This window comes from Acanthisitta chloris, unplaced genomic scaffold, assembly GCF_000695815.1.
Source record: "Acanthisitta chloris isolate BGI_N310 unplaced genomic scaffold, ASM69581v1 scaffold8730, whole genome shotgun sequence".
NCBI classification, from domain to species: domain Eukaryota; kingdom Metazoa; phylum Chordata; class Aves; order Passeriformes; family Acanthisittidae; genus Acanthisitta; species Acanthisitta chloris.
Window position 1 is genome coordinate 93 of NW_008651067.1, and position 26,793 is coordinate 26,885.

General features: G+C 43.0%; 1 protein-coding gene across 1 annotated transcript; it reads right to left on the reverse strand.

The window, feature by feature from the left end:
- Positions 1–224: 224 nt before the first annotated feature.
- On the reverse strand, positions 225–25,059 carry LOC103799210 (nebulin-like; the record flags this gene model as incomplete). Its single annotated transcript, XM_009071517.1, has 35 exons — positions 25,027–25,059; positions 22,534–22,578; positions 21,376–21,579; positions 20,719–20,826; positions 20,404–20,508; positions 20,012–20,116; positions 19,816–19,920; positions 19,132–19,236; positions 17,934–18,038; positions 17,664–17,771; positions 17,165–17,281; positions 16,036–16,137; positions 15,842–15,949; positions 15,657–15,761; positions 15,177–15,275; positions 14,827–14,931; positions 13,679–13,786; positions 12,561–12,872; positions 11,878–12,084; positions 11,108–11,212; positions 10,866–10,973; positions 10,419–10,730; positions 9,799–10,005; positions 9,429–9,533; positions 8,737–8,844; positions 6,719–7,030; positions 6,379–6,585; positions 5,525–5,629; positions 4,878–4,985; positions 3,596–3,907; positions 3,198–3,401; positions 2,682–2,786; positions 1,439–1,546; positions 754–1,065; positions 225–428 (listed from the first exon to the last, which is right to left on the reverse strand). Coding segments are annotated over exons 1-35 (5,208 nt in total), but the record flags the coding sequence as incomplete, so codon positions are not given.
- Between the last annotated feature and the right edge of the window lie 1,734 nt (positions 25,060–26,793).

Below are 26,793 nucleotides of genomic sequence, written 5' to 3' on the forward strand. Positions count from 1 at the left end.
CCAAAACACTCAAATGCTTCACCCTTTCCTTTCCCACAATGCACCCCATACTCCTCCAACCACACACAAAAGAGAAACTCATCTAAAACCAGGAACTCAAATCCCTCAGGCAAGAGGATGCAACATCCTCCTCACTGAACCTGAGCCCTCAAAGGACAGAGACCAACATCCTGGGAAAGGAAGGTGTTCATGTCCTTCAGGTTGCAAAGACAAGGAAATCTCACTTGGTTCATGATGTCAGAGTTGTGCTTTGCCAGCACCATGGGCATGGAGTCAGGAATGCTGGTGAATTTGATGGTGTCTGGGTGCTGCCGATACTTCTTGTCACTCAGGATCTGGCTTGCCCTCTTGTTCTTCTCTGCATCCAGGGATCCAATTGGGCTCCAGCCAATGCCCTTCATCCACTGCAGGTCAGACTTGTACATGTTCTGGAAGGACAGGCAAGGACACAAAGCTCAGCAACCTCCTCACTCCATGCAGCCACTCCTCATAGCAGGGGAAGCTCTGCAGAATGGAACATGTCCCACTGGGTCAACCCACCAGTCACATATTACATGTTTGTACCTCACCTCCTGGGGCTCTTTGTACCATTCACCACCACACCCAAGACTTGCCTTTGTCCACTGTTGGTCCTTATAGCATTATATTCGATTGTTTTGCCTTTCCTCTGCCACACTGACCCCTCCTCCAGCAATGGAGAACAGAACACAGAGACCCTTTTGGTTGTCACACACCCAGCAAAGAACTACTTACATCACTCTGCAGGTCATACACTGTCCTGGCATGGACAACATCATTCTGGTCAGGCAAACACGTCCACCGATGCAGAGGGTGACGGTAATCAGCATCACTGACCAGCTCCTGACACTTCTTGGCCAACACAATGCCCAGCATGTCCACTGGGGTACTGAAGTTGGTCTTGGATTTCTCAAAGTCCTTCTTGTACTCCCTGTCACTCTGGATCTTGGCCACGTGCATCGACCACACCATCTTGGGGTCGTCCTCGATGTTTCTGGCCCCGATGTGGTGGCCAAGCTGCTTTCTGTATGCAGTTTTGTACTTGTACTAATTGAAGGCAAAAACAATAGTTACCTCCTCTTTTCCAGCTGTAATTTCAATTTCGCTCTTTTAATTTAGTGGCTAATCATTTCACATCCAATACATTTTATTTTTCTGTTTATTTTCCCAATATTTTTAGTGTTTTATGTAATGTCCAGGAGATATTAAGGGATATTTTATAGTTCTATGGTATCACCTTTTAAATTATGGTATGTAATTTACTTAACTTTACAGCATTAAGAGTTATACAACCTTGGAGGAGAGCAGCAATGTAAGGGTGTTACAATTTTAGATCTCTCCTCCTAAATGTAAAACACATTCATCCCAAACTCTGTACCTGCTCTGTGCCCCTCTGTCACATTCCCTGTGTAAGACTTACCTCGCTGGCTATGTCTCTGGATGCCTTTGCTGCCTGCAGGGGTATGGCATCAGGAGGAAGGTCATAGCCTTTTTTCTTCAGCTCTTCATAGCCTAACTTGTAACGTTTCTGTTGGAGAAGGAATTGAATAAATTACTGCAAGCAAAGCTCTCCAGAGAGACTTTCAGTGTTATACCTTCCACCCCTGACTATTGAAAACAAAGCAGAAATTTCCAAACACAGTTTTACTAGAGTCATAGAATCATAGAATATAAGTTTTGGAATGGAGCTTAGAGCTCACCCAGCCCCAACCCCTGCCCTGGACAGGGACACCTCCTCACTAGAGCAGGTTGCTCAAGGCTCATCCAGCCTGGATTGAACACCACTAGGGCTGGGGCAGCCACAGCCTCCCCCTGGGCCACCTGGGACAGTGTCTCACCACCAGAACAGGGTAAAAACTTGTTTCTCACTTCCAACCTAGACTTCCCCTCCTTCAGTTTGAACCCATTACCCCTTGTCCTGTCACTGCAGCTCCTAACACAGAGTCCCTCTCCAGCTCCTTATAGACCCCTGATCAAACTGAATTCCATACCTTGCTTTTAATGAATGTGTTCTGCAACTGATGATATAAACCACTCCAAAATTACCATCTGAATGTTTCCTGATTGTCCCACTCAAGCTCAACATTTTCTTTTCCTAAGTATGTTAATCTGAATGACTGACAGAGCCTCTGACAGAGGAGAATGATATAACCCCACGGTTCTCTGCACCCAATTCCTTTTGTCTTCTTGAGTTCCTTCCATGGACCTGCTGACATTTCTTTTCCTTTGCATGTAGCCTGGAGTTTGCCCTTATAACCAGGACTTTTGTGTGAGTTACACAACCTTAAGATTGCCTCTAAAGAGGCAATAATAATTAGACATTTTAATTAGATATTGATATTCAATAGATCTACTAATTAGGCATTAATAACTGGATGTTTTTACAGACTGACAGGCTCACTAAACAGTACTGAAACATACCCTCAATGTTAACATGATCAGTAGGGATGGAACACAAAACTGCTAACATGTTGGATATTTTTCCTAGTACTTTGCATATTCTAGAAACTTCCACTTTATGCTTCAACAATTTCCCTCGGGGTTCTCAGTGCATAACAGTTTCTCCCAGGTGTGTTTACAGATCTCTTAGAATGACTCTGCTGCTTTTGAATCTTAGGGCACAATTGGTGATTGCAGAGAACAAACACTGCAGGGACACTTACATCACTGGTGTTGATCAAGTTGGATTTAGCCAGCAAAATTTCAGGAGTATCAGGCATGATGTGAACTTGAGTCTTGTCCTTGTTCCAAGCTTCTCTATAGAGTACCTGGAAGAGACACAAACAAAGACCTTGTCTGTTCCATGACTCACTCAGCAGTAGCTTCAGTTTACCTTTTCTCTGCATTAGGAAAGCAAAGTTGGACTATGTAAGTGATGTAAACAAGCCAAGACATTAAAATCAAGTAATACAATGACTCCTCACTGAAATAGAACCTTTTTGTTTCTTCTTTGCACCCATGTAATGCCAAGGAAACAGTACTAAGACAAAACATTTCCATGCTACATAATAAGGGTCTTGTTTGCAGGTACTACTTCTGAACAAGGCACAGTGACAGTGAGCACTGAAGCACTGGCTGCAAACATCTAATATTGGCATATCAAGCAAGAAGATGATTTTAAACTTATATTAAGGTGTTCATTTATTGAGTCCAATGTTCCCTCTCTGCAGGCAACTTACATCACTTCTGTTTTTGGCATTAGACTTTGCCAAAACAATGTCCATGGCATCTGGGATACTTGTGAACTTAATGGTGTCCGGGTGCTGCCGGTACTTCTTCTCACTCAGTATCTCGGAAGCTTTCTTGTTCTTTTCAGCTTCCAGAGACCCCAGAGGACTCCAGCCAATGCCTCTGAGCCACTGCAGGTCTGACTTGTACATGTTCTGTTAAGGATGAAAATCAAAACCAGAGTGGGTTATTTTAACTGTTCATTTATCAAACCCTGTAAAAGACTAACAGGTATTTTAGCTTCAATCTCATCTTTACTGACATCAAAAGAGAGGTATTAAAGATTCTTTCCAATAAGCACTAAACATCTTCCAAGAAAATAAGTGAATTAAACCCAGAGGAAGCTTACATCACTCTGCAGTTCATTGACTCTCTTCGCCTCAGTGACATCAACCTGGTCTGGCAAACAAGTCCAGCGGTGCAGGATGCGTTTGTAGTCTACGTCACTAACCAACTCCTGACACTTCTTAGCCAGAAGGAAGCCTAACATGTCCACGGGCATATTAAACTTGGTCTTCCACTTCTCAAAGTCTTTCTTGTACTCCCTCTCACTCTGCATTTTGGCTACTTGCATAGACCACAACATCTTTGGATCGTCCTGTAGGCTGCGGAAGCCGATGTGATGTCCTTGCTGCTTGCGGTAACCTTCCTTGTACTTGAACTGAAATGATAAGGCAGAGAAAGAAACAAACAAGGATAAAATATACACTCAAAATATCATATATTATCTCAGTTCAATGTGTCTCATTACCAATGAAATTACCCCTAGATGTTTCCAAGGCCAGGTTGGATGGGGCTTGGATGTTTTCAAGGCCAGGTTGGATGGGGCTTGGAGCAACCTGGGCTAGTGGAAGGTGTCCTTGCCCAGGGCAGGGGTGGAATCAGATGAGTTTTAGGTCCTTCCAACCCAAATCAGCCTGGGATTCTGTAATTCTACAAATAAGCAACTAGCTATGGCATCTCATGCACAGTTTCAGTAGCCTCTTGATAAAAGTGCATCACTTGGGGTCAGTGAGTGCTCTCCCTGGGAAAGAACAGAGTCCTTGGAGAAGAAGAGAGCAGGGCTTGAAGAATGGTCTCCTCTGATTCACAGTCACACTGGTCAGAACTTCCCAAGGCTGACACACAGAAATCTTTTGATGAATAACATCATCAACAACGAAAAAGGAAGATGCTTAAGCCATGGAAATATTTCCTAATGATTAATAAAATCTCTCCCATCAATGCAGGAGTTGTACTCATCCCAAGTTACAGTACCAGCAGTACACGTGTCCCTGTGTGTGGTTCAGAGCTGTAAACGAGGACTTCTTTGTATAGGCTCAGCTAACTAGACCAAATTTGCTGCTGCTCTGAAAAGGAAACACCCAAACGAGCAGACAACTCTTCACTTTGTATGACTGACCACGTCATGGATGGACCATGAACTCTGGGCTTGTTCAGATGCCAGAGAAAGCCTTGTTAAACCATTTTCTGCACTGACAAGAACAGATCAGGAAGGAGTTTTGCCTGCAGTTTTGGTTTTGACTCCAAACCACACCTTAGCAGAGATGTGTATCTCAACCTAGTGTGATTCTGGACGTTCTAGCAACTAGATCAAGTGTGTGTCACACTGAGTTAGAACTGCCACTCACATCACTTGCAATGTCCCTTGAAGCTTTGGCAGCTTTCACCGAAATGGCTTCAGGTGTGAGGTCATAGCCTTTCTTTATCATTTCCTCCCAGCCAAGCTTGTATAGTTTCTGAAATGGAAAACAATACCAATTAAGAAGTCTTAGTAATAGCCATGCCATAGTCAGGTCAGTTTGTGCACTGCTGATTTTAAGTACAGACACTTGCAAGTCACAGATTTGCCTTTGAGCAGTGATGCAACACAAAACCTGAGGATTTTTTCCTGGCACAATTGTCACTTTTTCCTACCTGAAAGCTGAGAGAAAAGTTGGAATCATTGCATGGATTTCTTTTCCAGTAGGTTAAGTTAAAAATATACACAATGAACTTGCAATTTAACAGTCAGGGAATTTTAACCTGCGTTAAAAATTTCTGTGTTAAGCACTAAGTATTGACCAACCACTTCCAGATTTCAACACCAGGACTTACATTTTCCATACATTATGATGCAATTTAGTCTGTTAGTTTGATAGCCTAAAACTGATTATTATTATGGCTAATATGGTCCTTATTACTCCAAAAATATTACTCCCATGAGATTCATGTGTCTGTTCTAAATCCCCAGCAGGCATTAATTTCAAATGTTAATAGGAAGAAGTACAAACTCTACCTGACTGTAGTTGGACTTGTTCTGTTTTGCCTGGAGAATATCTGGTGTGTCTGGCATCACATGGACCTGAGTCTTGTCCTTCTCCCAGGCCTGAGTGTAAGCATGCTGTGGGCAAAAAGGCACATCAGATGTGGCAGTGGCAGTGGCACAAGATGCTTCTTTTGGGGTTTTCACCTTCCATTTGTGTACTTTGGGGATGGATGGGTAAAAAGACAAAGGTGCTGACTTGGATTTATTTTACTATGTAATGACCTAACCCAGAATCAGCTGAATAATTAACTGGTCTTGCTTGCAATGAAATCCAACTGTCATGATTTTTAGAACCAGTAATTTCCATAAAAAAGAATAGAGGTTGGAGGAAAACGAGGAAAAATTTCTTCACCCAATGTTATTTATCAATAACTGTTGATAGCAATAACTTGGTTAGGAGCTGCAGTGACAGGACAAGGAGCAATGAGGAGAAACTAAAAGAGGGGAAACTTAGATATCAGGCAGAAGTTTTCCCTGTAAGTGTGGTGAGACACTGTCCCAGGGTGCCCAGGGAGGCTGTGGCTGCCCCAACCCTGGCAGTGTTCACAGCCAGGTTGGATGAGCTTTGAGCAACCTGCTCTGGTGGGAGGTGTCCCTGCCCAGGGCAGGGCTTGGGGCTGGGGGAGCTCTAAGCTCCATTCCAACCCCTGAACATACTATGAATCTATGAATTGCTTCATTAAGAAAACAGAATGACACAAGAGGAACATGTGGCAGCTGTTTATCCCAGGGAAACGCTGCTACATAAAGGTGGGGACAGAGACTCACAGGATTGGGATGGATTATATGTGAACATTTGCCTACTTCTCCCCATCAATACTCACTTTGTTCATTATGTTTGCATTCTGCTTTGCCAGGACCAGGTCCATGGCATCGTTCTGCTTTGTGAAGTGGAACATGCTGGGATGCTGCCGATATTTCCGGTCACTTGCAATCTCTGTGGCTTTCTTAGTCTTCTCCACATCCAGAGAGCCAACAGGACTCCATCCAATACCCTTGAACCACTCGTTGTAATCCTGCTTGTACTCGTTCTGCCAACCAGGACACAAAAGGGAAGCTCAGTTTACCAACAGCTCATACAAAACAATCCTGTTGTTTTTCCCAAAATGCAGCCATTAGGGAAAAAACACAGAAAAAAGTCCCCAAAAGTAAGCAGAAACTTACATCACTTTGGATCTGATTCATGTTTCTGTACAGTTCCAAGCTCATTGCATCTGGCAGGAGCATGTAATTGTGAATCAGGCGTTTGTAGTTGGTGTTGGTCACGCGATCTTGGGCCTCCTTAGCTGCCACGACGCTGAGGGCATCGGTAGGTGTTTGGTAGTGGGTTTTGCCCATCTCATAAGCTTTCTTGTACTCCCTGTCAGACTGCATCTTAGCCACTTGCATGTAGTGGACAAGTTTGGGATCATCCTGAAGGCTGCGGAAGCCTACGAGTTTTCCCTTGTCTTGTTCATAACCTAACTTGTATTTATACTGCAAGAGAGCAGAAACAGAGACTTTAATTCCTTTAGATTAGATGTTAGGAAGGAATTCCTGGCTGTGAGGTGCTGAGGCACTGGCACAGGTTGCCCAGAGCAGCTGTGGCTGCTCCATCCCTGGGAGTGTTCCAGGCCAGGCTGGATGGGGCTTGGAGCAGCCTGGGCTGGTGGGAGGTGTCCCTGCCCAGGGCAGGGGGTGGGATGGGATGAGCTTTAAGGTCCTTCCAACCCAGCCCATTCTATGATTAATTCAATTATTAAGCAATATCTATAAGAAAAACCACTCAAACTTAGACTAAAATCAGATTTTTACATTGTTCAGAGCATACAGAGGTGGTGGCTTTGACCACTGACTCTGAGGGTGCACTCCAAAGCAAAACTCATGCCTGGGGTCCCTTTAAAAGTAGGATATTAAACCACTTTCTTAATAAACTAATTTTCCCTAAGATACTTTATTGTGCTCCTGCGCAAGGTTCAATGTACCCCGAGGTTTCACTTCTTTCTCATCTCATTATAAAGTGAATATGTGAATCCTGCTGGCAGAGGGCACCAGGCAAAGGAACACATCAGGGCTGGTTTTGCTGCTCACAGATCTTTGGGAAATATGGACTTTTATTCTTCTCACACTATAATCTGGAGATACCCAACACCAGCTCTAAGATGAGGTATCAAACTCTAGAACCAAGGTACAGTAACTCAGTTCTCTGTACCACTGCTATCCTGCTTCCAACATTTGGCTCAGTCTGCACCATGCTCTGAGTTCTGAAGGCTAACTAGCAAATCAGAGATGTCACCATGACTTCCACATGTCCAAAAGATCCAAAAATTCAAAACACTTCCCAAGATCTTTTGCATGGTTTGGGGTTTTTTTGTTCAATAAAGCCAATAGTTCACATTCCTAACTCCTTCCTCAGTCCCTAATCAATGCTGGACAATGAACTACACAGACTATCAATTCCTTCTTCCTTCACTGCTTGGAGAGAGCTCAGAATGGAAGTATTTTCCCCTCAGCTTTAAAGCAGTGGCAAAACAAATTGACTTTAGAGTGGCTGCAACATCCTGTATGTTGTCAAAAACCATGGGTGGGGTAAAAACCAGATCCTTGGGCCTTAATTTCACCCCCTCCCTCAGCCTGGATTTGCTCCAAGCACAGCAATTCCCTCAGCACTGCCTCACAAAGGACTCCAGAACATTCCTGAGTCCCAAAGTTTGTACTCCCTGCACCAAGAAATTTTATGGGACTTAGAGATAATTGTACCACAGCAGTAAAAGAATTTAAATCTATATTTGGTTCAAGTTTTCCTAAGGATGATCTCTGAATATTCTGTCTAAACACAAATATGCAACACCTATATGTACATAAAGCATCCAAACATCATCACGCTGAGGAATGAAACCGCTTTTTTTTTATTCTTCCTGAGACCTTCATATATGTCTTTACCTTTCTAGAAAAAAACTTGACCTTTACCCCTACCAGAAAATATGTATTATATATATACTACAGATGTTATGTATATAATGTATATTACATATATACACACTATGTATACTATAGATTGCTGTATATCAAATATGTCAAATATTTACAAGGCAGAGAATAAAGAAACTTCATACATTCAGCATATAAAATTGAACTGTGCCAAGAAATGAAGGCTTTGCCATGTCTGAAATGGAGCATTTTTTTTCCCCTGAAGAACTTACATCACTAGCAATATCCCTGGAAGCTTTGGCAGCTTTGATGGGGATAGCATCAGCCCTGAGGTCATAGCCTTTCTTCTTGGACTCTTCAAAGGAAGACCTGTACATTTTCTGTAACAACAAGAAGAAACATACTGGAAAAGGCCAGAAATTGCATGTTTGCCACATGTTTGGTGAAGAGTTACATCTATTAGGATGTCAGCTTAAAACTAATGGGTTAGATCTGTCTATACACATAAAAGAAGTGCAGAATTGCAACCAGAGGTTCATTGAGCACATGTATATTACATCAGTGGCTACCAAAACCTGTCTATGAAGTCACTTGTTACCCAAAGAACAGGTGTGATCTGCAAAAATTGTGAATCCAACACAAAACTGTGGTGGGGAAATAAAATAACCCATAATAACATTATAAATAACCAACATGAACAGTACTCAGACTCCACTATGTTGTCAGCAACTTGTGCATCTTAATGACATACCTGAACTCTTCATAAGGTGACCATAAATACTATGCATTTTTGGCAACTTTTGGCATTTGATTTGGGGAAGGAAGCAGAGAAAAGGAGAATTAACAGCTTTTTGGGAAATCACTACAGGTTAGTAAAGTGAGAATTACGGAGACTTTTGCATCCTGTTATCCCATGTGCTCCTCATGCAAACATCAGAGTGAGGTCACAGCCCTACAGACTCACCTCGCTTATATTAAAGGCATTTGCCTTTGCCAAGGCAATCTGGGGAATATCTGTGGTGATGTGAACTTTCTTTTTGTCTTCCTCCCATGCTTGTTTGTACTTGTGCTGGAAGGATGAAAACAAAATGTCAGTATCTCTTTTCATGAAATAAGACAATTTCAAAGACCATTTCCTACTGAAAGACAACCTGTCCTTGCAATGCTGTGACTGCTAACATGGCAGGAGCATTTAGCTGTTTGTCTTAGCACTTGGAGCATATTTATTAGCTGCAAAATGAAGATTCCCAAAGCTCCACATTGACTGTTACATCAGGCAGAGTCTGTTTATCACTTCTGCAAGCTTCAACAGACCTTGCTGAGCACTTTCTTACCTCATCCATGATTTTGGCATTGTTTAAAGCCAAGACCATGTTCATGGAATCCATGGGGACAGAGAACTTGAGCTTGTCTGGGTGCTGCCGATACTTCTTCTCACTAACAATCTCCATGGCCTTTTTGTTCTTCTCAGCCTCCAGGGAGCCCAGTGGCAGCCACCCAACACCCTTCATGCTTTCATCATAGTCTGCTTTGTACTGGTTCTGGGGGCAGAGAGAAACAAACATCAGAGACGAGAAAGAAATCTGCAAATTATGACACTTCTCTCTATTTATGAAGTTGGAAGTACAAGAAAAAAACTGCTAATTAGAAGTGAAGCTTTTCCTGTGTTGTCTGCACACCACTACTGCTCCTGAAGAGCCTGATGGGATATGTGAGGAGTAAATATCCACTTTACTTTCATAAAATTACTTATTTCTCAGCTCAAATTCTTTAGCAATAGGTGTAAATTAGTATTTCAGAGTCTAAGAAGAGTAAAACAGCTCTAATTGCTGACTACATTTTAGTATTCATTCACTAATTTCACTCAGAAAATACTACTATTCATCTTACAGTATTTTTTCATAGACTAAGCAATGGTATTTGCAATTCACAGCTTGAAGAATCTCTTACTTACATCACTTTGTAGCTGCATCATGTTCTTGGCTAACTCAATGCTCATAGCATCAGGCAGAACATTGTAGGTGTGGATCAGGTTTTTGTAGTTTGCATTTGTGGCCACTTCCTGTGCTTTCTTGGCTGCCACAACACTGACCATGTCAACTGGAGTGTGGAAATTAGTCTTGGCCTTCTCATAGTCCTTTTTGTATTCACGATCTGATTGCATCTTAGCCACCTGCATGAAGTGCACCAGCTTGGGGTCGTCCTCCAGGCTGCGGAACCCAATGTGCTTCCCCTTCCCTTTCTCGTAGGCCAGTTTGTATTTGTACTGGAAAACAGCAAGAACTTCAGTTAAAAAAGGCACTGTTGAGTTCAGTTTTATCACTGAAAACACATCACAAGGTCTCAGGTTTAGTGCTTTAAACATAGGTACTGAGTGTAGGTGTCACACAACCAAACTCACGTCGCTCGCGATGTCTCTGGAGGCTTTGGCTGCTGTGATTGAAATAGCATCAGGCTGCAAGTCATAACCTTTCTTCCTGTCTTCCTCCCACCCAGCTTTGTACAGTTTCTAATTCCAAAGGGAAAAGAGAACAGGTGTTAGGGATGCAGAACTAGTCAAGTGCCCTACATGGGAATTTACAGGGCTGGAAATGACACCAAGTCTGGCTGTGTGCAGGAGCCCCAGGGAGCACAGTAACTCACATTACTCATTGTGATCTGGTTCACTTTGCACTGCAGGATCTCTGGGGTGTCTGGCATGACGTGAATGCTGGTCTTCTCCTGGTTCCACTTATCTGTGTAGAGCCTCTGCAATCACAAAGTTGTTTTCAGCATTGAAAAGGGACTGAACTCCTAAAATAGGAGTTTGCTTTTGTCTTGCTCGTTTGCAATAACTCATAGTTTACAGGGACTTCCATAAGCACTAGGAATAACCTTCACAAACCTAACTGCTGAGGGACAGCATTGTCTTCCACCTCTCTTTAGTTTAAAGTATGTTTTGAGAGCTAATAAGTACTGAAAGTGGGAATTTTCAGTCTGCATTCCTCACTGCTTTGGAACAGGCAAACTCTTTCCATGGCAAACATGGAATAAGCATCAGTGGTATCCCAGAGGGACAAATGCAAAGAATTCCACTTTTTAAGGAAATTTGTACAAAACCAACAGAATTTCAGTGGTTTTTCAACTCACTGATCATGAAAAACCCAAAGGTTACCAAAGCACTTGGAACTGGGAGAAGAAATCTTCAATCACATGCAGCAAAGAGAAATCTGTAATCTTTACAAACAGATAAGGAAACTCCCTTAATTATGAATACTCTGAGGTTTCCATCACCTCTTAGTGTCCAATCTCAACCAAAAAACAGCTAAACTCACTTGTAACTGTAATGACTTCAGTGGGAATCACCTAGCCCAATCTAGCGTGAGCAAGACCCAACCTATGGCTCAGCCATGATCATCTGAACAACTTCTCACCTTGTTCATGGTCTTGGCATTCTGCTTAGCAAGCACTTGCTCCATGGCATCCATGGGGATGGAGAACTTGAGCTGGTCAGGGTGCTGACGGTACTTCTTCTCACTGAGGATCTCTGTAGCCTTTTTGGCCTTCTCCACATCCAGTGACTGGATGGGCACCCAGCCAACCCCTCTCAGCCAGTTATTGAAGTCAGATTTGTACACGTTCTTGTAAAAAAATACACAAGGAGAACAGAGTGAGATGAGGAAAATCATAACATCTATATGCATGAACACAGGTGGTTCATTTGTGGGGGAAAATTTAGACTTAAATAAGGTTTAAGTATAACAGTGTTTAACCCCGGTACATAACCTGAAATCAAAAATACCACAGTAATAAAACACTGCACTTAGAAAAAGACATTAATTAGAAAAACTTACTTATTTGCCGGGAATTAGCCAAACATGTAGGGATATAAAGTTGTTACCTGCCAAGCAGGTTCCCTAGAGCTTATCAGGGACACATTATCCTGACAACCTTTGGAAAACAGAGAGATCCAGACCAGACATTTACATCCCAACCCACTGTCAATCCAATATGATACACACTGCATCAGATAAGCTGTATCTTTAGCCTCAAAAGGTTAATAACATAACACAGCCAATATGAGAAGAAAAGAATGCACTGATTCATCGCTCCATACATCACTCTGCAGCTGCATCACGTTCCTGCAGAGCTCCAGGTTCACAGCGTCAGGCAGGAGGGTGTAGTTGTGAATTGGCTGTTTGTAGCCAGTGTTTGTAGCCACTTCCTGGGCTTTCTTGGCAGCTGTTACGCTGAACATGTCCAGGGGGGTGTGATATTTGGTCTTGGTGACTTCATAATCCTTCTTGTACTCGCGGTCCGACTGCATTTTGGCCACGTTCATGTAGTGAACCAGTTTCGGGTCATCCTGCAGGCTGCGGTACCCAACCTGTTTGCCTTTGTCTTTCTCATACGATTCCTTGTACTTGTACTGGAGACAGAGGAAAGGAGAGACTTAACCACTTGGGAAAGAGAAAATGTACTTTGGAGGACTTAAATACTGTGAAACTTGGTATTTTAGCACCTGCAGCTCATCCTATAAACTCATAAGTTGTTTTTTCAGACAGCACAGGATGATTTAGGTAAAAAAATAATGATCATGGAAAGTGAAGGGGTTGGGATGGAGCTTAGAGATGATCGAGTTCCGACCCCTGTCCCAGGCAGGGACACCTCTCACCAGAGCAGGAGTTCCGACCCCTGTCGCAGGCAGGGACACCTCTCACCAGAGCAGGTTGCTCAAGGCTCATCCAACCTGGCTGTGAACACCAGAATAATACATATACAATGAAAAATTAACTTTGAGTACTTGAAACACAACCAGCCTCAGCTCAGCAGCACCACACAGGGTGTGAGGTGTTTGTGAAGGAACAGTGTTTGCAGAGGTTCAGGCAAACATCTGAATTCACCTGTTATTCCCCAGTATCACATGAGTTTCAATTCTCAGACTGGATCCCAATGCCATTATATACCCATAGCACAGAGGCTGTCAGGCCCAAAGGGCTGTCAGGCACTGGGATGTGCTGCCCAGGCAGGTGGTGGAGTCACCATCCCTGGGGGAGTTCAAGGAACCACTGGACGTGGCACTCAGTGCTCTGCTCTAGTTGCCAAGGTGGTGATGGGTCCCAGGTTGGACTCAGTGATCTCAGGTCTTTTCCAACCTGAGTGACTCTGTGCTATGCTGCAGGAAGCTGTAGCACAGTAAGTGCACGAATTCCACTCGATGGAAATGATACTTACATCACTTGCAATGTTCCGAGAAGCTTTAGCAGCAATGATAGAAATGGCATCTGGTTTCAGGTCATATCCTTTGGCAAGGGTCTTCTTCCAGTCTGCTTTGTAGTTAGACTTGGAGGGGGGAAAAAACAAACAGTTTGCAATGTCAGGAGTAGCAATTTTAACAGTGTGTAAGCCAATATTTTTATTGCAGTAATAGGAATCAAAATATTCAGTTTAGTGTGTGTAAGCCCAAGGTAAAATGTTAACCTGTACATAAACCACAGATCTGATCTGATAAATAAATCTACTATAATCATTAACTCCCTGAGCATTTTGTATTTGGAACAACTCCACCAGGGACACTTTCCTTGGTTAATCAAAGTCTTTTCTCATTTGCCTGAACCTTCAGATGCACTTTCCTCTCAGCTTCCAACGCAGAGGCCTTGAGGTCTTAAATGACTGAAAGAAGCAGCCACCTGCTGCAAAACCATCTGGACTTTTTGTGCTATCAGAGCCTGTTGGCATTCTAGGGCTATTAAAGGGGATCTCAGGTTTTACCTAGTGCCTGGAAGGGCTGATAATGCCACTAAAACTTGAATGGCATAAAGGCAATAAAATTGATACTATGAGTGGAGATAGTGTTGGATGGAAGGGATGGAAAGCAGGAAGAGTAGCAGCTGAATGGCAGAAAAAGGCATTCCTATCTCCCCACTGGATGAGTTCATGCCCTTTGCAAGTCAAGCAGCAGGAAACAACACACAGAGAACACCACACAGAACATGTCCTGTTGGTCTATGCAATGGGTTTGATATAAAGGTAAATGATTTACGTCTCCAAACCCAAAGGACTCTGGATAATATCCTGCTGGGTTTCTCACTCTGGCTATCTAGACTGGCAATAAAACCCTGAAATGTGTTTATGTTGCCCAAAGAGCTTAAAATTTGCTTCACAAGCACAAAAGTGCAAGTTTAACTGAATTCAGAGCTTGTGCCTTTCACACAGGATAGGAACAGCATCACTTTTTGGATCACAACCCCTTGACTTCAATTCTTCCATCCCATTTTGCAGCAGTTATAGAAGAAAAGGTGAATTTTGAATGAACAGTTTCCAGCCAACAGATATTTCAAGAATAAGTTGGATCAAGAGCTCCAGATGCAAAGTGCACTCACATCACTGATGTTGTAGGCATTGACTCTAGCCTGTATGAACTGAGGCACATCAGGAGGGAGGTGGTACGTGTGAATCATCTCTTCACCTTTGGATTTGTAAGCTATCTGTGAGGAAAAATGAAGAAAGAAAATTAGCAGCCCAATATTTATGGATAGGAAATGGAAAAGCTAAAGAAAATCTGATTTCCAGGTGATTTTCTGCTGGAACAGAATACAATGTGTCAACACACACATTTAACTAGATATTCACTGCAGGAGTTCTCTTACCACTGCATGACAAAGTGAGCATGGCCACAGGGCAGAAATTGAGGATGTCAGAGTGTAGCATCAGGTTTTCTGAGTTTACTTACATCACTCAGCTGTTTGCTGTTGATCTCTGCTTGTTTCTGTACTGGAGAGTCTGTCACTTGAGTGAATTTGGTCTGGTCAGGATGTTTTTTGTAGGTGTGCTGAAGAGAGACAATAAATATATTGGCAGAAAATGCACACAAAGTGTTTCCCAAGCATTGATGAAGTAAATAAAATAGTTAATAAGGTGACTTAAGTACTTTTAAATCATTAATGCAAAAATATGTTGACTTAAGCAGGTAAATACTTGAGGTTCAGTCTTCATTTTGGCACTATTCCTCTAACTTTATGGCCTTCCGTGTTAGAAGAGATCGTGCTACACCTGCCTTGATCACTAGATGTCACAAGAGGTTCTGAGAGAGAGATGAAGTTGGTTTTCCAGTCACATGTGACGTTAGTCACTCAGTAAATCTCTCTGTGCCTCAGCAGCTGATCCTGGGGATATATTTGGCCACTTGCTAACACAACTCTGCTCTACTTACATCTTTACACTGCTCCAACTTCTTAATGGCTTCATACTCCTGAGTTATGGTCTGAGGGAAGTAGCACTTTGTCTTTTCCTCCTCATAATCTGCCCTGTAGTTTTTCTAGGAACAAAAACATTCCATATGAAGCCACAGCTGAGGTTTCTCTGGACTGGAAGTGTGATGGGGGAAACAGAACTTACATCACTCTTCATAGCTTCCACTTGCATGCAGTGGGTGTGATGTGGGTCCTCAAAGCTGCCCAAGTAGTGTCCTAAAATGTTCTTCTGATATGCATCTTTATATTTTACCTGGAAAAATAATCCCAAATTGATAAGCAAAAGTAACCAAGATACAGACTCAGGACTGAAGGACATGACACAAATCAGATACATACATCACTGAAGTTCTTCAGAGCAGAGTCAGTCTGAAACTTGGGAGTGTCACAGTAATTCATGCTGTTCCCTTTGGACTGTTCATAGGCTTCTTTGTATAATTTCTGCAAGAGAAAGACAATGTAAGAGATTTCCCTCAGCTCACCCACAGCACGTTCAGCATGGCAGGAGTAAAACTCAGAAGGTTGCAAAGAAAAGCTTTCCCACAGGATGGAAAAACAGATGGAATTATTTCCCAATGATTTTCTTAAAGAACTTTTTAGTGACTATTAGAATCATAGAATCAGCCAGGTTGGAAAGGCCACCAAGCCCAACCCTACCATGGTCACCAGACCATGGCACTAAGTGCCACATCCAGTCTCAGCTTGAAAACCTCCAGGGATGGTGAATCCACCACCTCCCTGGGCAGCACATTCCAATGCCTGAGCACTCTCTCTGGAAAAAATATCTTCCTAGGATCCAACCTCGCCCTCCCCTGGCAGAGCTTGAGTCTGTGCCCTCTTGTCCTGCTGCTGGTTGCCTGGGAGAAGAGACCAACCCCCACCTGACTCCAACCTCCTGTCAGGGAGTTGCAGAGGGTGAGAAGGTCTCCCCTGAGCCTCCTCTTCTCCAGGCTGAACACCCCCAGCTCCCTCAGCCTCTCCTCATGGCACTTGTGCTCCAGTCCCTTCACCAGCCTCGCTGCTCAAGGTTAGCAAAGGAAGACAGAAAGGTCTGACTAGTGGGTTTTGACTTTCTGACACTGAGAAATATAATCTCTTTCCACCCAGATGAAAGCAGCAAGAAGAGAGAGACCAAGAAGGTGATTATGGTGAGTAACCAGAATATACATCATCATTGGAATTAGCTGAAGCTCTTTAAAACAGTAAAGGAAGAACTGTCCTCTTGTGATCCATTATTCTCAGGGATGTAAATGAACTGTACAATAACTAGCTCTCCACTGCTATTGCTACACTGATCTGAGGAGAAATCACTCCTTGCCTCAACCACTCTGGTTGCTCTCATGACAAATACAGATCTACAAAACCAAAGCTACTAAGAGCTCCAAAGGAGAATCCTACTGAGGAAATGCTGAGTTTGGTTTCCTGCACCTGACTGATGATCCTGGAGCTGTTCTTGGGCAATACTTACATCACTCAGAATATTTCCTGCCACTTTTAATTGCTTCAGCAATGGGTTCTCTGTAGCAGGAAGCACGTTGTAATCTGCAATAGCTTTCTTCTTCTCGTAGTCTGCTCTGTATTTGACCTGGAAAACATAAAGGGTGAGGATTTAAAAATCACTATGAAAAGCAAAATGGTCATTTACCTGCATAACTTCCCAGAGCAGCTGTAGCTGCTCCAGCCCTGGGGGTGTTCCAGGCCAGGTTGGATGGGGCTTGGAGAAACATGGGCTGGTGGGAGGTATAGCAGATTATTTTCAAGATCCCTTCCAAACCAAACCCTCCTGAGACAATGATTCTATTGTCTGATATAACCTTGGACTTCTCAGGAAAGATGTCCCTTTTCATTTAACCTCTGATTTATGGTGGCAAAAGACCAGGAAAGGTCTTGACAACATAGTTTCAGCAGAGACTTGCCTGACTTCAGAACAGTTCTCAGGCCAAACAAGAGGAACACACAGAACTCACCTTACTGACATTGTCTGAAACTTTCTTGTTGGCCTCATACTCTGGAGTTTCAGTCTGCATGAAGTAGATTTGGTCTTTCATGTTTTCAAAGTCTTCCTGGTATTTTCTCTGTTGGGAACAGAGACAGAAAACAACATGTCAAATGCACTTTATACATGAGACATCCATGAAGTAGCTTATCTAGGAAAGGAGAAGGCAAATTTCATCACTGTTTCCCATGTTAACACAAACAGACAAAGCTGCTGGAGATTCCCTGCAGAACTCACTTACCATACTTAGGTTTTCTGCATTCATTTTGGCAATTGCCACATCGTAGCAAGGAGTTTGGCTCCACTTGCCTCTGATTTTGTTCTTATAGTCCTCATGGTAAATAACCTACAAGGAAACAAACCAGGAACGTTCAGTCCCCAAAACACAGCTCCATTTTCACTCGACAGATTTGTTGCTCCAGGTTGTGTTTAAAGTTGCTTCACGTTTTACATCTGCCTTATAACCACTTTAGTAGTTATTACCAAAACCACTTCCAATGTGGTTTAGCCAAACCATCTCAGTACTAATTTATTTTTCTTTTATTCCTTCTCTGACTAAAAATAGGAATAAAGAGGTGAAATGAATCAACCCTTTAAGAAGGCTATCAATAAGAGAATCTCTCTGTGATACCTCACTAACATATTCATTCACTTCTGTTTTCTCACTGGTCACATAGTTATTGCTGCTGGTCAAACCCATGTAATAGATGACGTTTGTGATCTGTATTAGACTTTATCCAAGCTCACACAGATCAAGTATCAACCGTTTAAACACTTCGTCTAACAACCAAACTCCTTTCTGAGCTGTAACTCATGTTCCAGGTGCAATTTCAGCCTTTCAGCATTACCTACCACAAAAAATACTTCTCCCATGCCTTGTTCATTGTTGTCACATTGATAAAGAACATATATGCCAAAAATAACCTTCAAAATGCCACATTTTGGTGCTCTGGAGATACCTATAGAGCTTATTCTTTTATTCACTTCAAGGAATTCTATCTTACTTTTTCAATGTTTAAACATTTTCTTGATGACAATTTAGCTACGGAAGGATAAGATTGAAGAAACCTTCTCTAAATGAAATTCTTCCTCCTTCCCAATGGGTTCAGCTCAGTATTCTCTTAGTGGTTATGCAACCAGAAGTGAATCCTGTAACTCTTGATTCTCCAAAAGCAAAGAATTCCCAGTACACAATAAAATCAAGAACATAAAATTGTGCCTGTCCTTTTCATAATGAACAGCTAATAGCTAAGTTCTGAGTAGAGGAAATATCCTACTTCTGCTTTGCAAGGTTGTGTAACCTGGTTCTGGTTTCTTCAGCAAAGGTTGCTCTTCCTGTGTTTCTTTTCTTTTGCTTTCCAATGCTTTAGGGCCCTTTTTGTCTCCCTACCTCCAAGAGTGAGGTTTCTGGAGGGAGGAGAGCACTGCACTCTACTCACATCACTCAGCTGCCTTGTCACCTTCTTGGCTTGTTCCACATCAGGTGGATCTGACAGAGAGGTGAACTGAGACATCCTTTCATCGTGTCCTTTTTTGTAGACAATCTGAAGATATGAAAGAAGTCAACATTCACAGTAAGCACCAACCTCAGCATCACCACACTGAACTCTGCTAACACCATTACTGCAGCACAGGCTCCTTCAGCCAGTGCACGACCAGTGAAACTCTGAACATCTGCAAAAGGTGCTGAAATCATCAAGTGAGACCTGAACTCTCTGACTGAAGAGTTCTGTGTATCCAATTCCTGACCTTTTCACCACTGTTCAGACAGATTTGCAGCCCCACAGCAGTGAGCTGAGCTTACAGCCAGCCCTGAGAGCTTCTCCATGCATTGAGAGAGCTTCTTAATGCCTTCTTACTGATTACTGAAGAGCAGAAGATCTTTAATTAATGAATTATTTCATTCATTCCCAATCTGGCACCAAATTGCCAACAGATTTATACCCTAATACTGAGTGCATATTTCTCTGTTAAATACTATCAGTGCACACTTACACATGTTTATTTTCTCTTCCATTATGAAGCTTTTATGTCTAGTCCAAGTCCACCACGGCATGTACCAAGTTATGCTGCAACCCAACTGTCCTTGGTACTTACACACAAGTGTCTGCTCTGATACCTACATTACTCAGAGTCTTCTGAGCCTGTGCCACCCTTCTGAGCTCTGGGCTGTCATTGTAGGGGTAGAACAGTCCTTTGTCACTTTCCCAGTCTTCAGTGTAGAGTTTCTAAAAACCAGAAGAATTCGAGAACACTCAACATGAATTAGCCTCTCCTCTTCCACCACAGCTGCTTATACCTGTGATGATTTTTCCTTACCTTGCTGAACATTGCTGTGTTTTTTATTGCATTCACAAGCTCTGGAGCATCAGGGGGAAGGAGGTACTTGTCCTTGTTCTCCTCCCAGTTCTGTTTGTATAACACCTGGAGGGAAAGACCAGGAGTTGGTCACTCTACCATTAGAAATACATTTATTTTTGTGAACACTACCTGCTCTAAAGGATTTATCCACAGTAAGTCCCAGACCATGTGACATTTGAAGACAGCAAATGGAAAACTCCAAGATATTTATTGCTTTACCAACCTCACTGCTCTCCCTCCCTGTGCCACTAAACTGTTCTGTCAGCATAGCTTTAGTGCCCTGAGCTCCAGACTTGATTCATATCAGCAACTTCATGAGCCACTAGCGTTCAGAAAGTCAGAACTCTCACCTTGCTCACTTGCTGTGACACTTTCTTTGCATGTTCTATATCCATGGACTTTTCATCGACGTGGCAAATGGTTCTGGCGACTTCCCCAGCCATACGGTACTTCACCTGGGGCACAGCACAGCAAACACGTTTATTCTGCAGCACAGACTGACATCATCCAAGGACGGTGAATCTACCACCTCCCTGGGCAGCCTCTCCTCATGGGACTCATGCAGCTTGGTTGGAATTATCACTTCTTATTCCATACTTTAAATTTTACTTCATTTCTTCTTTACTACTCACTAAATGTTGTTTTCTCATCCCATGGTTACCTACCTCACTGAGCTGGTCCTGCACCTTCTTGATCCTGCGAATCTCTGGGGTATCAATTGTGGATGCATAAGGCTTTCCTTTCTCCTTTATAAATTTCTCTTTGTACTTGTTCTGGAAGAAAACAATGACAAATATCATTAAAACATTTCCTAAAGCTCTGGTAGAAATCTAATGGCAATTATTGATTTCTTTGCCTGGTTTGGACAGGAATTTGGGGCAGTTATTCAACAATACAATTGATACACAGTAGGAAAAATCCCATCTGTACCTTTAGCTGATTTGAATCACTTCTAAATGATTATATTCTCTGTAGGAACTTAGTATTGATAAATTTAGCTATTTGCAATCTAACTATCAAATCATAGACTCACTAAGGCTGGAAAAGGCCTTTAAAATAATCAAGTCTAATTGTCCACCAAGAACTACATCAAATCCCTATCAAATGGGATTTGATGCCAGGATTGTGGCTGCCCCAGCCCTGGCAGTGTTCACAGCCAGGTTGGATGAGCTTTGAGCAACCTGCTCTGGTGGGAGGTGTCCCTGCCTAGGGCAGGGGGTGGGGCTGGATCATCTCTAAGCTCCATTCCACCCCCTGAACATACTATGATATGTTTTTAAAACTGGTGTTCCTCAAGAAATGAAAGACCTGGGACAACCTACCTCACTGAATAGGTCCTTCATTTTGTTACTGTGCTCCAGGTAAGGTGTCAAGAACTTGGATGGATCCACTTTTGTCCGTATTGTCTTCTTCCTGACTGGAGGTGCTGCAGCCTCAGCAGAGGGTTCATCATGCTCAACAGTGTAAGTTGTGGTTTCAGGACCTGTGAAGTCTGTGCTAATGGTCTCAGTGACCTCAGTGATCACCTGGGAATAAAGAAAAACAATAATTAATTGCTTTCTAGCTAGAAAACTTGATTAGGATAAGCATTTTTCACTTTTTTGAGGTAGTAGAAAGATGCTCAGCTCTTACTCAGCTCCACCTGACCCTTTTCCTACTGGGATTACTAGACACCACCCAACCTAAAAAACCCACCAGGAATTAAGTGTCTGTCTGGTTTCTACATCAAACTCGTGTCATTATTCTCCAGAAAACCTGGCAGAGTGGAGTTCCTGCTGCCTCTGTCCTACATGCATAATTTGACTGCTTTCCATGGTTTATGTACTTGTTTATCAATACATTGATGCTGCAAGCAATTATTTTCATGCTAAGATTCCAATGAAAAGCATCTAAAAGTCATTATTACAACTCAAAAATGTGCTCCAAAACCACCTCAATAAGTGTCACGTTTCATTTCCTATCAAACATGATTATTTCATACCAAATTGCCTTAGAAAGAGAGTGCACAAGACTCAGATTTCTGAGAGCTGTTTGTGTCAGTATGAGACAGACAGGAAAATGCACCACGAATTAAACATCAAGATGCTTTTGTTTCTGCAGAATCTAAAAAGAAATACCTCATGGTAACATAGCAGAGAACTGGGTTATACCTATTTGGTAAGCAGAATGTCAAATCATGGCAATAAGTCCTTGGTGATCCAAATATTTGCTGCCAGGGACATGAAACAAATGTGCAAACCACCAGTTTTCAGTGGAATGGCACAAGGTGAAGGGAATAAACTGACACATGGAAACTGGTGCTCTGGATCATCCCCAGCAAGGCCTTGCAGAGGAAACAAAGGGCTAAGCAGCAGCTGTTTGCTGGTATTTGTGTGTGCAGTGTGAACATCAGTCCTCAGAGCACAGACAGTGAATAACTGAGCATTACATGCTAATTACATGTGTGTGCACACCACACACAGCACCACGGGGACCCTTACCTCGTGGGGCTCTCCCTCCTCAATCACTGTCTCCTCAATGTAGTACTAGGAAAGAAGAGAGAAAAAACATCATTATTAGGCCAAATCAGCAAATTGAAGCTTCTGTGAAGCTGTTTTAAAGCCAAATCTGGAGAAACAGAACTGTAGCACATAAGTACTCATGGAGTTATTTGGTAATTCTGAGTATCTGTCCATTTTTTGCTTTAATGACTGGAATTTTTTCCTCACATATTCCTCAACTAATCATCATCCAAGTAATTAATGGAGGATCATTGTCTAATTTTATTCACAAGAGGGAAGACAATGATCACCACACTACAAAGATTAGCATTCCAAAATCAGGATTTTCCAAGTGTTTGGTGATACACTGAGAGGGTTGTGGGAGGTTTGGGAGGGTACTCAGTCTAAGGTTGGACTTGATAGTCTTGGAGGTCTTTTCCAACCTTAACAACTCTACGATTCTTCCTCATGACAGCCTCTCTCCATCACCCACTGAACCAGGGTCTCCAGCTGGTGCTCATTCCTCACTTCATGCCTCTTGCTTCCACGAACCAAGGTCTTTGTCTTCCTTATCTTCCATGACAGCACAAAGCCACTCAACCTCTTCCTTCAGCAACTCAACACAGCTGCCCAAAACACATCTCCCCGTTGGAGAACCAACGGGGGCTACATCCCTGCCTACCCATCCTGTGGCTTCCATTCATCAGCTCCGTGTCCATGTGGGGCCAGTGAGGAGTGGTGTCCCTCAGGGGTCGGTGGTTGTCCCTCAGGGGTTGGTAGTGTCCCTCAAGGCTCAGTGGTGTCCCTCAGGGCTCAGTGGTGTCCCTCAGGGCTCAGTGGTGAGGCTGACACTGTTCAACATTTTTGTCAGTCACGTGGACAGTGGATTGAGTGCACCCTCAGCAAGTTCTCTGATAGAACTCTTAGAGGTTTTAAGTCATGGATTTATATAGAAGCAGAATTCTAGTAAAGAAAACTCTGAATCTGCCTTAAATCTGCCAAATGCTGTTGTTCCTCCTTTATTTAACGTCTCACCATGCGTATCCTGAGGAAGCTGCTAAGGCAGTGCCACCTTGGTCTGTCCGAGGGATGTCGTCACAGCAAGGTGGTTATTGAAAATTAAAGGCAAAGGATGAAATGGAACTGTGTGGACAAAAAGCCCAAGGTACCAAAATTCCAGCTGGAATATATGAACATTGACAGCACATAACTACACATTGCAGAGAGCACATAAGGCTGAGGAAACAAGACCAACTACACGTAACGTGGTCATAGAAAGCTTGATGAAGAGCTGGTGTGATCATAACTAGGTGGTACAATGGCTTTAAAATGGACTTTATGGGCAGTAACACTTACTTTCCAAAACACATCTAACTAATCCAACCAGCAAGCCATTTGCCTTTACTTCATTCACTACCTGAACTGGATAAAGTGACCACTCGGGGCCTGAAATCAACAGTCCATTGCCACAGTGCAGAGATAATGAGGTGTGGGATGTGCACATTTGTGGTGTTGTCTTCTTGTCCTCAGACATGAGCAATTTCTTGTAATAATTCACGTTTCAGGACACAAGTTCGTTTCAGAGTAACAGGTAAGATTACACAGTTACCCTCATGTACTGTTACAGCAAAGTCATCATCCCAGTGGCATTTGCTCATAATCACAAGCTGCAGGTTGCTTTGTGTGATTTCCTGAGACTAAACAATTCTGCATCTAACTGTGAGTTTAAGTGACCTATTGGTAAATTAATCCCTGAGGCAACTCCACAGACATAGAATTGTGGAATCATAGACTAGTTTGGATTGGAAGAGACCTTGAAGACCATCCCATCCCACCGCTGCCCTGGGCAGGAACACCTCCCACCAGCCCAGGGTGCTCCAAGCCCCATCCAACCTGGTCTTGAACACCTCCAGTGACCCTCAAAGGGAAAAATTTCTTCCTAATACCTAATTTAATACTACTCTCTGTCAGTTTATAGCCATTCCCCCTTGTCCTCTCACTTAAATCTGCCTCCATCTCTGCAACTCCCAAGGTTCAGTTGATTAATGGTCCCTTGAGGGCACAAACCTGCTTCACTTCTGCCTTGCAGTGGGCACAGGGCTAGAAAGTGGCTTCCAAAGTCACCCTCTCCAGCATGGATTGGATGACAGAGGGCGAGCCAGGAGGGACAAGAGATGGCCCAGTGCATCTATAATTAAGCAGAGGAGTAATGAGAAAAGCTTGTGCTGTGGGTGTGGGATGGCCAGAGTCCTTATTTAAACTGAGAAACTATGGCAGGAACCAGGAGACTTTGCTCCACTGACAGCAACTGTTGTTGTTGTCGTTAGGTTTTTACTGATCAAGCTATTTAATAGCTATCTAATCACTGGCTAACCCTCAGGGAACAAACAGCAAGCAGCCACCTCTGCTCCTGAGCAACGACTCATCAGCGTGATCAACGCATTCATTCACTAGGCAGGAAGTCAGTATTTCTCCTCCAGATGTTCTCCTTACCTCCACAACTTCCTCATATTCTTCTTCCTCCATTCTGAGGGTTTTCTTCTGTCTCTCCCCACTCACTGGTCACACAACAAATGAAGAGGTGAATAAACAGTATTAGCCCAAGACTGAAAGTACTAGGAAAAGTTACAAGTGAAGCTCATAAAGCACCTGAGGCCATGGTTGGTAACTAGTCAGGAGCTAACTAGAGTTGGGATCTGGCACTTGTTTGACTGTTGTGGGGAAAACATTGGATTAGGTTTCAAATATACTGATCTAAATTACAATTTTGGAGAAATATTTCACTCCAATGGTTGAAAAACCAATACAGGAATTCAATGACATTAAAAAAGAAGAGATTTCTTGAAGTATAATTTGATTTTTTCATTACAACAAAATTACTGGAAGGATTTCTCATTTCCCTGGGACTATTCCATGCTATTTCACAGTATTCTTCCAGCTCCTGTTGGAACTGGAGCTTTAGCTCTATATTCTACTCTCTTCATCCACAAGTAAAAACATAATGTAGAAAATATAATAAATATCTTTGTAAGTGACCTTAGGTTAATGAGGCAATTTCTGTCTTCCCAGCATCAGCCTACAGAGATGCTCTGGGTTCTATTTTTTCAGCTCCTGTGGCTTTTTCCTCTCTGTTCCTTCAGGCCTGGAAGAGATGAAAACCCACAGAGTTGGTGGAATCACAAGGCACAGATCACCCTCACAGACCCCGCGAAGGAATAATTAACACACGGATTTTGCTGTGAGGCAAAGCTACAATTTTCCACCAGAGCCTGCAGCCTTGTTTCTAATGTTGGGAGAGGGATGAGGCTTTGGAACAGCTGCTCCTGAGTCCACGGATATTTGCCGTGTAAGCTAATCCTGCCAACTGACGGTTGCGTTGAGCTGCCTAAACTGCAATTCCTTCTGAGGCAAGGGAAGTCGAGTAACACAGGTTAAATATAGGAACAGACAATACTGTCTCTTTTTAGTGCAATGCGTGGAGAAAAACTGCCAAAAAGCCCTGAAACAATTTGTTCAATCAGATTGGTAACTATCAAAATGAAGTCACTCAAAGTAATGAGCATCAAGTTGAGTGAAAATTAGGCCAAAGTCCATGATTAAACCCAAGTGGGGACTGTGTATAAGACACAATCTATACACTCTGTCACTATTAGAACCTTCAGTTACACTTCTAAACACAATTCCAGGTCCTTCCCTCTTCCTGCAATCTGCAGCTGATCACCCAGACAGCAAACCTGACTCCCGTGGGCAAGGCACGACAGCTACTCCCGAAGAACTAGAGTGGGGACACAGCTCAAGATGCTGTTCTAAGGGAATCAAATCAAACACGATTAAAATGCTCTTACCAGCACCATCCAAGTAAATATCCGTTGGAGCAAAGCCTCTCCAGTCGTCCCTCCTGAGCAGCACTGGGTGAGAGCGAGGGGGCTCAGCAGCTCCTGATGACGCACGTGGTCAGCGCAGCCAATGTGGCTTCAGCCCACTCAAGTTTCATCCCCAAATATACTTGGTGACCCTGGAGGAGGCCACCTGTTCTCAGCAGCATGGAGGGAAAGGGAGATGGGCACCCCCATGCTCCTGAGGAAACCCAAAACACACCAGAGTTGGCTCAACTTCTCCAGGTCTCTGCTGAGATGGATCCCCAGGGAGAACTCCAGTGGGAAAAACAAGTACATTTTCTTCCCTCAGAGCTGATATTAACAATGAATTTGAATTGATGGAGACAATTTCATTCCTAAATTGAACCTGAATCAAAACTCT